Consider the following 14,339-nt stretch of genomic DNA (forward strand, 5'->3'; position numbering starts at 1 on the left):
TGTAATTGTTTCAGATTGTCTGTGTTTATATGATGTCCGTAATCAAAGACTTAAAGTCCAGACTGCAAAGTGAATCAGAATCAGACTGAATGTTGAGAGTCAGACTAATGTTGGTGGTCCTAAAGCAGGGTTTTCTTGTAATGTCTGTTTCCCAGAAGACATTTTTATCCCATGAGTTACCAATCTGCATCCATTATAGTGGGATCTACTATAAGGCGTTTTGTTTGGAATTTGATAAGTGCTTTAATTCACTACATCTCACTGTAGAGAATATCACCAGTGTGCAAGTTCCCAAAACTGAGACCCTGAGAGGTTTTTGGCTTCTTAACACACATTATCCCTCAGTCATGGTCATTTGCTTATTTTTGACAGAATTAATGCAAATCTTATGTCACAACAACTGCAACATCTGTGTAGTTTGCCAACTTGAACTTTTTTTACTTTTGTAAACCTGTGTCCTTGTTTGACATTTCCTTCTTATCCCACATCGGCTTTTAGGATTTTACTCTTGAGGTAGAACCACGAACGGCATCGTGGTGATGATGATAATGATGATGATGATGATGTTGATGATGATGACGACGATGGAAATGGCATAAATGCTCTTCCTCCTTAGAGGGACATGAGATTCTACCCAATCTGATGTCTGCATATACCTCAGCATGGCTATGGATTGGACAGGGGGGGTTTCTGGGTGGGGCACGGCAGGGACAGAGACAAAAGATGTGCTTTTAGCGTCCTCTCCTTTCCGCCCCGACGCTGGCTGAGTCTCTTCTGGGGCTGTCTGAAAGCACAGTCACCTTTTTCTGAGATAGATATGTCAGGTGTAATACAGTATAATACACACTCGGGCACAGTTTTCTTCAAGCCCCATGAGATGCACCCATGTCACCTTGTTTTTGTAAGGGATTAAGAAAACTAACAGATTCTAGCGTGAACAAACAGAACAAACATCCCAGAGCCTGTTGAATGGGTTTCAAATGACGAGGATCATTCAGTAAACACACACTTGCAGACTGTGAAGGGAAGGCAGACTGCTGAGATTTAAGAATATGTAAACGGAGTAACGGAGTACATAACAGGGAAAAATGAATAAACAAAGTTGTGATTTTCGTCCATTAGCGGAAAAAGGTGGAATCGGCTCACATTCTCTGCATTTGTGCTTATGTGGGTTTTTGTGTGCTGCTCTTTGTGTCTGGAGGTTCTTTTTGGGTGTGTCAATGTGGCATTTGCAGAGAAATGCATGGGATGTGGTGGCTTTAATGTGTCTGTGTATGTTTGGCAGCTTAGTGTAAATGTATTTGTCTGTGTCGCCCTTCGCTGTTCGTCTTTCCAGGTTCTCTCTTTCTCTCTTCTGTCGACTACACTCTCCCTGTTCAACACTTTGTCTACCTTCTTGCTACATTCTTGCAGACACCCATCCACAGCTCAATGAACATTGCTTACACATGACTCAATGTATATATGCATGCCTCTGTTTTTCCATTGTGTCTCTATATCGTTTTGTGTGCTGCTACCTGAGCACTTCTTGTGTCTGTAGAGCAATGCTCTTCGCCAGTCTAGGCAGCACGGAAAAAATATAGCTCCATATATCTCATTTTATTTTTATTTACTTTGCTTTCAAAAACCATTAATAAGTATCATCTTGACTGGTAGAATTTAATGGACCCTTTCTGTCCTTCTTACTTCATTCCCTCATTTTGCCCATCTGTTTTTTTTCTTCACCTTCTTCATCTCGCCGAAAGCTTTGACAGTGGAAATGAACCAGGTTTTACTTGTGACATCAAGATGGCAATGTACTGAACAAACCTGTTATTTATCAAATTGACACTCACCCCATTTAAAAGGTTTACCTTATTGCTGCCTAGACTGGTATATTTGATGTCATGATGGCCGCTGACTGTTTGTCTGAGCTGATTCGTCTGATTGACAGTTTGTTGTCGCTCATCCGGCTTCCTGCTAGCCTGGCACCACGGTGGCCATGTTGGATTGATGATGGACTCGTCCCACCCACTGCTTCTCCTCCTTCCACAGTGCTTGATGATTATTGATGCGTCACTCATTGATCTTCTCTCCTATTCTCCCCTCCCTGATGATACATAGCGAGCAGATGAGAGTATCACGATTGACACCACCCTATTGGTCCATTTCTTTGGGAAGAAAGGGAAGGCAGAGCTTACATTCGATGACTTCTACAGGTACTAAAAAAATATTTAGTGGCGGCATAAAATGTGTTCTAATGATACAAACAGTACCAGCCAAATCACAAAATAGCAACACTCTTGTAAAATCTCTTTCTTCCTCTTTCCCCTCCTTGCTGTTTTTCAGGTTTATGGATAACCTTCAAACAGAGGTGTTGGAAATTGAGTTCCTGACCTACTCTAAAGGGATGACCACCATCAGTGAGGAAGACTTTGCCAAAATCCTGTTGCGCTTCACCAATGTGGAGAACATCAGCGCCTACCTGGAGAATGTCCGCCAGTGTATACCTGACGAGAAGGTACAGTACAAACGTGCACAGAGGTCTTTACTGGGAGGGGAAATCGACATCTGTAACTCTCTATCTCATCCTAGTTAGCTTGAGTTCAGGTTGACTATCTGAGTATGGATGTATCTGTGCATAGGTTACAGAATCTGTAACCTTATTTTTGTAATACTTATGCAGTGATGCTGGGGCGAGCAGGGTCTACACGTAGACTGTATAAAAGAAGCGGACGTAGATTCCAGTTCTGAAAAGTGAAGCCAATGCAGAAGTGCCTCACACCTGCATTTGTTCTAATGGCCAGCAGGGGGCGACTCCACTGGCTCCAAACTGACGTCTGACTGCATAGAAATCTATGAGAAAATGGGCCTACTTCTCCCTTGATTTATTACCTCAATAAGCATTTTCCTATTGGGTTTATGGAAGTTTCATGTCTTCTTCACTACAATATGATGTTCGCTTTGTAAATTATGGTCCCATTAAGGGTAAAATAGACAATGAAGTAGGCATTGCTTTAATGCAGGACAGCTCTATGACTAACCAGTCAGAGGTGGGGGGGGAAACCCCATGTGTCACTTCTGGCCAAGAAAATCAAGATGGTGACAGCTGATAAACCAAGATAATGATTTTGAAAATGTTCAACTCAAAGCTTCAAAACAGCAGTCCACAAACCAATGGGTGACCTCATGGTGGCCAAAGTGTCTCATAGACATTGGTCCAACACACAAACAGCATCATAACAACAACCATAAAAAAGATCAGTGGTATTAGGTATTTCTTTGGAAAACCACAAAAAAGTGGGAGCTGAAAATTTAAAATTAGTAGCTGTATTTCTATGGATGTTTCTTGTATCAACTAAATGCCACTCTTTGTTATAATCAGGCAAAAGTCTTGTAATCATGTAGATCCATGTTGTTCAAATATGAACAGCACACGATAGTTTACCAAATAATGTCATGTTGCCTCTTGTGGACTTGGTGTCTGATTTAGATAACGATGAACTGGTGGTTCTGGGACTTCTTGAACAAGTTGTGACTTAAATCCGATAGATAGTATATCATGACGTACCACCATCAGTTCACTTCAGTTCTAAGAATTCTCTGGGGGAATTTCCCTCACACCCCCTTGGACACCACCACCAATGTTAAATAGGTGATTGTGGCCTTCTGATATAATGTAAAAATTCAGGGGAAAAAGTACAAAAGAGCTGCAGAATTAAAATGATTGTAAACAGCGAAATGACACAATGCTGGATATTTTTACAATTAAGTTTTGACCAGCATTTTGGATTGTTGGTTTTTCCAAGCACTTTCCTAATCCTCTATCTGTTTCATTTCTTCTTCCTGCTTTGTGGGCGTTCCCACCTCCCAGCCATCTAGAGCGTCCGTAATTTCCCACCACTGTCTCTGCCTCAGGCTGTTGTGGCTCTCCACACTTCAGTGCTTCACTACTTCACTTGACCACACACACACACACACACACACAACTGAACTTCCATCTATCTATCTATCTATCTATCTATCTATCTATCTATCTATCTATCTATCTATCTATCTATCTATCTATACATTGGCATGTAGTTCTTATGCAACCCAACTCTATTTCTGTCCCTCCCCTCTTTCCTCTTCATGCTGTGGAAGAAGCAGGAGGTTGGTCTCTGCCTCTTACAATACACAACCTGCAGTTACAATCTGTCAGTCTGTCCTGGTTTTTAATTAGGTTGCCATCTTCTTTGTTTCCCCATATAAGGGATGTATAGGTTAAGATACACAGCTACCTAGTTATTCTTATATTTATCTGTGTATTTTAATCTGCATCTGTCCATGTAAACCCACACAGACTGCATTTCCTTATTTGTTTCAGTTTCTGGATTACTTTAAATGTATTAAAGTAGCCGTCATAGGTTTGATCTTGATTCACGGCAAAGAGCATGTGGCGTTCACAGCTACTTGTGGAATGGCTTCAGCTTTATTACTGTATGCAGCTACTTTAGGGTTATGAAACACTGCTGTTGAAATGGTCCATATCATGAACACACGATGCCGTCATTAATGACCTGTGTCATTAATAGAACTATTTCATGGAATCTCTTAGTTATTGATTGATAGTATAAATTGTTTGCTTCTTTGGTTTTTATTTTGGTTAATGTTTTAGACAGCAGAGTGGGTGTGCCACCTAGAGAATGCTCTATGCACATCTGTCAAAGTCCCTTTGGATGACAGTCTGTGCTGAAACACTCATTACACTCATCTTCAAGCTTCTTTTCCTCCAGAGAACAACACTTTCATCAATACTTCTCGCTTAACTCATCATCTAGGCTTTTATCTGACATGTGTTGTTTTTATGGTATTTCAGGGAATCACCTTTGATGAGTTCAGATCCTTCTTCCAGTTTCTCAACAACCTCGAGGACTTTGCCATCGCCATGCAGATGTACAATTTTGCTTCTCGCTCCATTGGACAAGGTAGATAGAGAAGCAGTGGCAGCTGTGGCTCACACACAGATGACGTGTTTTTCCGTCTAGCCTGGTGTGCAGCAAACAAACTGATCAAAGTTGCTGTTACTCTCTCCCCTACCAGATGAGTTTGCAAGGGCGGTGTATGTGGCCACTGGGCTGAAGCTGACACGTCACCTTGTACACACCATCTTCAAGATCTTTGATGTAGATCATGATGACCAGCTCTCCTACAAGGAGTTCATCGGAATAATGAAGGACCGGCTGCACAGGGGAGCCAGGGTGAGAGACTGTGTGGGAAAGAAACAGAGAGGTTACAGCTAGAGGAGAAAAACTTCTCTTAGGCTTTGAACTGTTTTACTTTGATTTAAAATGATAGTAAAGTAACTGAGGATGGATCCGTGGTCCAACTAGCTGAACTCCACTTGAAAAAGAGTAAGAGGAGACTAAGTCACAGCCTGTCATTGCAAGGATGAGCAACGTTTTATTGATCTCCATTAAAGTAATTTACCTCCATCCACATCAAGGTTAGAGGTCAAGGTCTGCTACAGAAGACACGCATGGAGATACATGGGGATGGTTCAACATGCAGCCTTCCCTGAACTGTCTAGTCATGGCTTAACACACTTATGTGAAAGGGTTATGTGCCAATAATCTGAGCATGGAAAACCACCAGCATGAACACATCTTTCAGTTGTTTCTATGACAGTGCCGTTGTTGGTTCAAACCAAGGTGCTCCAGTTGAAGAATAATCTCTAACGACTAGGCCTCTGGTGTTTAAATGCTTGTTTCCATTTATTATAAAGGGGTTTTAAAACACCAAAGGCTCTTGTTGGTCTTCTCCCACTGCAAATTAACTAATTCCAGGAAATTAATTATGTGGCCCACATAGCACAAAAAAACATCTAAATGCCAAAAAATAAAACAAGTTTGAGCTGGGTTAGATGGCAGCCATGTAGGGTGACAGCTTTTTGGAAGTGAATGAATCAATGAGCTGAACTGGAAATCACCTTGAGTGACTTCATGGCGTTGTCTCCCCCTGCCCTCTAGTGGTGCCTCATGATACAGTACTATAGTCTGGATGTGCCTGACACGCCACAAACATGACTAACATTGCACAACAGTGAAGCTGGAAGTTGTTCTATTTAAGGATTTATTTGGATGCTGTCTTGGCCTCACAGTCTTGGCTTATTAATATTGTTCTCTCTTTCTCTCCCTCTCTCCTCGCTTGGCTTGCATCCTCAATCCCCCCCCTCTTTCTGCCACAACCACCGCTGGATTACAACACCTGAACATTCTTCTTCTTTACCACCCATTTCCACCCTCCTCTTCTACTTCTTCCCTGCCTCCTGCCTCTCCCTGTGTTTTCCCCTTCTTCTTCCTTTCCTGTTTTTCTCTGCCCTGATGTCTGTAAAGGGCTACAAAGCTGTGGAGCGCGCCACCTCTTTTAGATCCTGTCTGAAGAGGGAACTGGCAAGCAGATAAGTACCACCAACAACATAAAGTAGGATTGCGTTCATGGTGTTCATTTTATTTCTACTTTTATATTTTACCTTATGTTTGAGTTAGAGTAGGTTTTTTTGAAAAACGCATTAACCCCAAATGTGGAAGTCATTACAGCGTCAGCCATAATAACACTACTCACCTTTCCTCTTTGACTATCAGGCCGTTTGAATAAAACTTTAATCAGAAGCATCATCTGTCAATGTCTTGGGGGTAACTTTGAGTTAGGTCAGGTGGTAACATTACTTTTTCCTTTTGCTATCTAAACCTGTCTTTTATATTATACAGCTCTTTAGGAAATACATGCCATGTCTAGATTTGTTGGTCATGTGTTATATTCACGCTGATCATTACTTTTATTTCCTGTAAACTGGTATATTCTCAAGGTCACCACACATTGAGTCAAAAGACACACAGAGTTGCAACAGTGGGTTCTTCTATGTCTTCATTTTGTAGAGTCCAGGATGTGCTGACATGCTAAAAATGATGTGCAAAGTATTTTTGAACTTTTGGCATCACTCCAAAAAAGATAAAAGAAAAACAGCCCTTTAATTTTCCTGTGACTAGAATATTTTGTTATCACTGCAGCTACACTGTAACTCACAGTTAAAGGGCCTGACTTCTGGCTCCCAGCATGACTGCGCCTCCCTTTGCTCTGCCTTTACCAGGTGAAGGGCCGACACCACGCCTCCTTCTCCAGCTGTGTTCGCTCTGAGGCCAGAAGACAAGTTCACCAGCTCTGGAGGAGGTACAAGGAGAAGCCATAGAGGCAGAGAAAGACAGAAGGCAGAAAAAAAACATGAAGGAAAAATTCTGATTATTAAATGAATCAAATTGTGCTTTGACTTTTATAATCAGTGGCCTGAGTGAACAACATCGTGTTTTGTTCAGTGGACCTCTGGATGATAACTACAAGCATGAGCGCACACTGCAGACTGACAGTCTGTTACGCTGATAATGAGCAGCATCATTCCTTTTCTTACTCCAGTCATCCCCAGTGTGATTTATTGTGTATTAAAACAGAATTAGATTAGAATATGACTTTACCCTTTAGGCATGGCACCTCCACAACAGCCTGTTCAACCGCAACTAATCATTATTTATATTTTGGATAAACCTGTCAAATTTTTTAAAATGATGTCCTTAAAATGTATTTAACTAGCATACTCACTCTTACCAGCCTAATGTAACAATATTATGTAGATATAACTAAGCAAGTTTAAGCTTTTTTGAAGCTCTTCCAATTGAATAGTATTTTGAGTCAATATATTACGTTATCAATTACTTGAAAAAACATGCATTATAGTTTTGATAGGTAATTGATAACATCATTTATTGACTGCAAGTAAGTAAGTAATTAGTGGGACTGCTGCACTATAAACTGTAACAACTGAAGCACAACAGTAATTAAAAATAATAAAATCTATTTGATAATGATAACATTATCCATATAACAGACAGCAGAACTCTAAACATACGAGTTTGTATCATAGTCACCTCTTTTTCATCATGTCTTTTTTCCACCTTAATTTAGTTTGATCTCATCTGGCCACTAAAGTCTCTGCTTTTTATTGCACTGAGAGAGAGTGTATAAACACTATTGCTACAGTTAGGAATGCTATATTAACCTAATATTACCACAGTGATCGGGATGTCTTTAACCTGGATGTGACAACATTGACCATGAAAGATGAGGGAGGAGTGTGTAATTTGTCCTTGATGTCTTGACTTTTTCAGTGTTTCTGAGTCTTAGTTGCATGCATTACATACTGTGTATATATACATATATGGCATAAATATCCACATAGGTGCCTTCTATCCTTCCCCTTTCTCATCCAAAAAGATGTCACCTTGCAAAACCTGACTTCTTCAGCAAATAATTCAGCACTGTGTAGCTTTTCACGGCAACAGAACTTGAAAATATGTGCGTTGATGACATTGTATGTACATTATCCGTGATTCATCACCCAACCTTTATTGTAATATATTAGAAATGATTTAAATCATTTATGAACTTCTGTGAAATATGGAATATATTTTGGATATATTGAAATGAAGGAAGAAGTCTAGATGTGTATGCTATTGTGGGTTATTCCTTTTAATGCAAGTAATTGTCATTGTGTTCCCAATAATTCGTGGATTTGTATTTATCACTGGACCTGGTGACAGAATTTTCATGCATGAATAAACTATTTTAGGAAGACGTGAGAAATCGGTTGTATTCACTGAGCATGCGCAACGAAACCTCTCGACGCAACCACTTTTGGTCCATGAAGACGGACAAGTTTGAAAGATGAAGTTTTTGTTAAAACTAGATATTCCTGCGAGGAAAACGCAAACGTGCCGCAGTCGTGCAGGTGCTACACAGGTAAGTCAACTGTGTCAGTGTTTTACTAATGAGGCATCGACAAAAAGTTTGTTTATTCGACGTACTGTGGGTGCAAATGCTAATTAGCTAGTTTAATACTGTAGCGGTCAATGTCTTAGCTAGCTAGCGGATAGCAAGTGAATACTATGGCGGGAGCTTTCTCAAGTCACGTCTTTTCTCTTTTATTTGATATAATTTGTGTTTGTCTGTCGTTTATTGAACGACAGAGGCATAAAAGTTAATATATTGGCAGCTGGCCTCGTCGACGTAATTCACCTTAAGACACCTAAAAGACGTTAGCTAGTGTTAACGTTAGAAAAATAATCCACTTTTCTCTAAAGTTTAAATAATGTAGGTGTTGTTGTCAGTTGTCAGGAGATATAAATGCACTAACACAAATAAATGTCATTTTTGGTGAACGCGTGTTTTCTGCCGTGAACAGTTCTTTTTTTTTTTGAGTTGGAGCTCTGCTGGATGAAATGATGAGCTAGTTAGTAGCTGGTGAAATGTCGCCCTCGTGTGTCGTAACGTTTCCAAAACAAACTGAACAGCATCGTGGCGGTACGGCAAACATTAATTCAGGATTTGCACGAAACTTAGCTCAGAATTGTTTTGCTTGTCTGTTGTTAAGGTTTGAATTATATAGCTAAACCTCCAAGCGAGGCGGATCTAGTGTTGGTAAGCGGAACTGCTTTTCTTTTACCAGGTTTCTGTCAGGAATATTAGACTAGGTGCACAGTCCAGCGTGTGTGTTGAGTAAACTGTACAAACTCAAGTTTAGCGTACTTTTACAGCGTCGTCTTTATGGTCTCGTTGTTACTTGTCCACACAGTCCGGTGCATTGTCAAGGTTTTGGTTTTTACGCTTATACAAAATCAACAACTGTATAAAAAGCAGGGCTGTGTGCGACTCAACTCGCAAAGCATTGTGGGTACGTTGAAATGGAACTCTTAACATTAAATCAACAGTTGTAGCAGCAGTTTCGACTGAAATTATATTGTTTTTGGTTTTATTGAGACTACTAATATTTATGTACTGCTCATTGTCCAGCCTGGCAGCAGTGAAAAACCCTGAGTGAGAGTGCTTTTACTGTGAATGACTCCCTGTCGGCGCCCTCCTTCAAACTAAGACTATACTTTCAGGGATCATTTCTATAGTTTCTGACTAGAGAAATGTGTTTTCTAAAGTGATTGGTCTCGCTAACCACGATGATGAGTCGTGATATTCTTTCCTGAGCGTGAAGCGGACAGAGAATAATGATTCAGTTCATACGTTCTCTGTCATTGATGATCGTTCTTTGCTTCTTGATGGAGTAATGAGGGATGGAATATGATCAGAGTGGTTGTCTGACAGTGTGAAAATAAAACAACTCAATCCCATCACAGTATACTAACATGTATCCTGTAGTAACAACACAAAGGTTAGAGTGCTTTAAGTTACCAATACAGGTCATTTACTTCATGGACAGCCTCTAGGGATCAAATGAGTACTATCATAATAAACTTGTCTAATGATTAAAATACACATCAGTCAAAATAAATGAGGAAAGGATCAAATTGTTAAGTGTCATGAATGTAAACTGAGGGTTATAAATACAGTGCATCTAAAGTCTTCCAGTCAGTGAGAGGAATGTGTCTTTAGTCGTGACAGTATTTAGTCAGTTTAACTTTTTTAGAACTTACTTTGTGTCTAGTGCTGCCTCTCTCCTGTCTGTGTGCTCTCTGTATCACAGCTGTGCTATCAACGTCCTGCAGTGATGGGGCTGTGCCATGCTGTGTCATTTACATAAACACCCCCGACTGGACGAGATGCAGCGACTGGAGGCGCTTTTTGATGGCAGAGAAGAACCCTGAGTGAGAGTGCTTCTTCTGTGAATCAGATCCTGTTTTCACCCCACATTCATCTAAATATAGATTTTAAAGGGGCATTTCTACAATGTTCCTCTCTGTGGGCAACTGTTACTACAGTGATTGGTCTTGTTAGCCATGATGAATATCTGTGATTGTCCTACCTGGGTGTGAAGAGGAAAGAGAATTAGTTAATTCATGCATACTCTGTCAATGATAATTAAAGTTAACCTCATTGGGAAGCAGTGAGGGAGGGAATATGATCAGAGTGGTTGTTAATGATGTTCAATCATAATGTGGTAAAGGTTACTTAAATGTACAGTGTAAAATTAAGTGGTAGCTCTTTGAATAGACCATGTCCTCTGAGAGGGGAATGTGACTACAATGGTAGAAACACAAAATGTGGAACTTTGAGGAAATGATTACGTTTTTGCTTGAGGATGACCTTTCAGGTGACATTGTCTATGAATGCTTGAATAATCCTTGAATAGTTCACAGTCCTATTGGCAGCACCATAATCAAGTGTCAAACTTGAAATTTGAAAATTTGTAACTATGGTCAAAGATATCACACCTTCCTGACTAACATGGCAACCAGGTGTTAGTTAATGCAGTTAATTAGAAATGATGATAATAATAATTCTATTGCCCCAGTGCAGGGCAAGCAATTGCACACACCTTGGCTGCAGTCAAACATGCAAAGATATATCCTATGTCCTCCTCAATGGAAAACGTCATGAGGTCAAGGAAAAGCGGGAAGTAGACTTTAGCGCTAGCTCTTGGCAGACGGCTGTGTTTTAAACCCTGAAAGACATTAACTTCCCAGTAAATTACCTGCTGATTTCACCTTCAGTCAAACTAATACTATACTTACAGGGATCATTTGTCAAGTTTCTGACTGAAGACAATTAAACATGTTGTGCTGAGATATTCTCTTTTGAGTGTGAAGTGGACAGAGAACAATGGTTAAGATCATATGGTCTCTGTTGATGATGACTGTTTTTTGCTGCCTTGTGGAGTATTGAGGAAGAGAATATGATCAGAGTGGTTAGTAGCAGATACATGGAAAAGAAATAACAAGGATAGTTGAAGCTCATCAAATGAAATGCTTCGTACACTGTCAGCTTAGGCTTGCACATTTCAGAAAGTAACTTTCAGTCAGTGATTGTTTTGGGAAATGGTAAAATGGCTGTTTGAGGGTCAGCTGAGGTTTCATGCTGACAGTTGACAAAAAAGAACAGAAATCATTAATTCTCAGTTCTTTGTTTCTAGCTTCTGAAATGAGAGGATGTTTGATCATGAAAGTAGTTGGTGGCTGCAGCCCTGCTAAGGTTACTGGAGGGATTTTCAAAGTGTCATCTGCTAACCACAATGACTGAGTTGTTGTACTCCTGTCTGAGAGTGAGGCCGACACCGAATAAAGATTCAGTTCATGTATTCTGTCAGTGATTGTGGTTCTTTGAGTGTGTTTTCAGACTTACACACAGCCTTTAATCTCTGAACAACATCAATTTACTTACTTACTTCCTTACTTTACAGGGATTTTCTTTAAGACTTTCTCTGTTTCTCTCTTGTTTGTGTGCTGATTGTGATTGGCTGTGCTGTGGTTTGTCATTTACATAATGAGACATGACTGGATGAGATGCAGCAACTGGAGGAGCTTGTTGACTTCACAGAGAAACCCTGAGCAAGAGTGATTCTCCTGTGAATCACCTCCTGTGTGCGCCATGCTTCACACTAAGACTATACTTTCAGGGATCATTTCTATAGTTTCTGACTAGAGAAATGTGTTTCTAATGAGTTTGGTCTCGCTAACCACGATGATGAGTCGTGATATTCTCTTCTGAGCACAAAGTGGATGGAGGATAATGATTTAGTTCATATGTCCTCTGTCATTGATGACTGTTCTTTGCTTTTACTTTGAGCATTGAGGAAGGGAATATGATCAGAGTGGTTAAAGCTACTTTGTTAAATGTTAAAGTCTGAGTATTATTTTAAATTAGATTTATGGGTATGTGCTACTCTATTAAAACAATGTAAAGGCCCAGCTACAATGTAATGTTTAATAAAGTTGTCACACATAGAGGTTAATACAAGTTTTTTAAATCTTAAAAATACTGTCTGAAACCACACTTGCTGTGATTGTCATGAGATCGATAGCTGGTGTCTCCCTCCTCCTTTGTTTTTATCTGTGATTTCTTAGTATATACGGTTCCACTGGCACTTTGTCGGTGCTAACTTAAAGATGCTACGTTTAGATCCCTTTAGACGTGAGATTTATTTCAAACAGATCTTGGTGCCGGTGGATAGCCTGCTGCTGCCCTGTTAGCTTGACCTAGCCTAGTTTAGCCTTTTTCACTGCAGCCAGCCTATCCCCAATAACCAGTGTCACAGTGGCTTGTGTGTTTTTTCTCACCTGAATCTGATATTTGTAACGATCAGCTCCTGGACCTCTGAACCCTGAGGGAGAGTCACTGGGCAGAAAAACATATGCTGTTTTCACCCTCAGTCAAACTAAGACTATACTTTCAGGGATCATTTCTCAGTTTCTGACTAGAACAATGTGTTTCTAATGAGTTTGGTCTCACTAACCACAATGACGAGTTGTGATGTTCGCTTCTGAGCATGAAGAGATCAGACAATAATGTTTTTGACATTATTTTCTGTCATTGATGACTGTTCTTTGCTTCTTTCTAGAGCAATGAAGGAGGGAATATGATCAGAGTGGCAGTAAATGTGAAAAGTAAATGAACAAAGAATGATACAGCTGGTAATGATTTAACTTTGACACTCTTGCTTTATGTATTAACTTTCAAGCAGTATTGCAAATTTTTTGAAATAGCTCAAGAGATGCTATGTTTTAGAGAGGAAATAGCTAGATGATTAATTAATTAGCGGATTGACAGAAAAGTGAACCATCAATATTTCTTATTTTGAAACTTTTTCCACTGCTTTTCTTTTCCGCCTGTGTGCTGTGAAGCATGCAGTGATTCAGTGACGTGCGGTGAGGTTTGTGGCTGGTGAGGCACTTACTCTTTCACAGTCAGATTTACAAATATATGCACCCAATATATTTGCCAACTACCGATTATGTTTCATATCTCATATCAGCATTCTTTCCATACACATAGCAGGTACATATTGGGCCAAGGAAGAATGTAAAATGTATAGCGGTTCAGTATGCCTCCCAAAAAACCCCAAGGTGGATGCTACAGACAGCCTATAACAAGCCACACAGCACCACGGCGGATGCGCTCGCTCTCTCACTCACACACAGGATTCACACACTGGTCTTACCTTTACTTGTAAATGAAGTCCATACGCCTCTCTTTCTTATTTATTACTTCACGTTTTGATTGAAAGTCCAATTTTGAGAAATTTTTGAGCTGAGATATTACATCCTCCATTTTTGCAGTCAGTCAAAGCAAAACATAAAATAACGGACTCCTATTGAACTTTACTTGACTACGTAGAAGAAGAGCAACCACCGAACAAGAATAAACTTGAGCTCACGTACGCCCTCTACGTTGAGGCAGAGCTACTGCCTGCCTCACCTTATGTCTTTTCAGTGCGGCTTTATGTCAGATCCTAACACTAAATAAGTGATAGACATACGTGAAATACATTATCTATTATATGGAAAGTGAGGACATATAATAAAAATGTCTACAATGTATAAAAACAT

At 40.0% G+C, this 14,339-nt stretch overlaps 1 protein-coding gene, 4 non-coding genes and 1 pseudogene across 10 annotated transcripts in view; all 6 read left to right on the forward strand.

Annotated features, from left to right (window-relative positions):
• Positions 1 to 8,617, forward strand: part of micu3a (mitochondrial calcium uptake family, member 3a) — a 29,840-nt gene extending 21,223 nt beyond the window's left edge. For 3 of the 6 annotated variants that reach the window (XM_070828272.1, XM_070828274.1, XM_070828276.1), the window contains 5 exons: positions 2,104 to 2,198; positions 2,329 to 2,500; positions 4,838 to 4,946; positions 5,062 to 5,219; positions 7,109 to 8,617. In XM_070828272.1, coding sequence (XP_070684373.1) covers positions 2,104 to 2,198; positions 2,329 to 2,500; positions 4,838 to 4,946; positions 5,062 to 5,219; positions 7,109 to 7,207 — 633 coding nt within the window. In that variant the 3' untranslated portion in view covers positions 7,208 to 8,617. Of the gene's footprint in view, positions 1 to 2,103; positions 2,199 to 2,328; positions 2,501 to 4,837; positions 4,947 to 5,061; positions 5,220 to 6,353; positions 6,423 to 7,105 lie in introns of those variants that run through there. The other 3 variants (XM_070828273.1, XM_070828277.1, XM_070828275.1) reach the window with 2 other exon arrangements.
• A 1,317-nt stretch (positions 8,618 to 9,934) lies between these two features.
• Positions 9,935 to 10,151, forward strand: LOC139199489 (small nucleolar RNA U3). The gene has a single exon (XR_011584133.1). It is a non-coding gene; the product is annotated as a small nucleolar RNA U3 (small nucleolar RNA).
• Positions 10,152 to 10,713: 562 nt separating this feature from the next.
• LOC139199490 (small nucleolar RNA U3) lies at positions 10,714 to 10,928 on the forward strand. The gene has a single exon (XR_011584134.1). It is a non-coding gene; the product is annotated as a small nucleolar RNA U3 (small nucleolar RNA).
• Positions 10,929 to 11,514: 586 nt separating this feature from the next.
• On the forward strand, positions 11,515 to 11,703 carry LOC139199500 (small nucleolar RNA U3; annotated as a pseudogene).
• A 690-nt stretch (positions 11,704 to 12,393) lies between these two features.
• On the forward strand, positions 12,394 to 12,609 carry LOC139199498 (small nucleolar RNA U3). Its single transcript, XR_011584141.1, has one exon. It is a non-coding gene; the product is annotated as a small nucleolar RNA U3 (small nucleolar RNA).
• Positions 12,610 to 13,170: 561 nt separating this feature from the next.
• On the forward strand, positions 13,171 to 13,383 carry LOC139199499 (small nucleolar RNA U3). The gene has a single exon (XR_011584142.1). It is a non-coding gene; the product is annotated as a small nucleolar RNA U3 (small nucleolar RNA).
• The last annotated feature ends 956 nt before the right edge of the window (positions 13,384 to 14,339 follow it).

This window comes from Pempheris klunzingeri, chromosome 3 (genome assembly GCF_042242105.1).
Source record: "Pempheris klunzingeri isolate RE-2024b chromosome 3, fPemKlu1.hap1, whole genome shotgun sequence".
NCBI lineage: Eukaryota > Metazoa > Chordata > Actinopteri > Acropomatiformes > Pempheridae > Pempheris > Pempheris klunzingeri.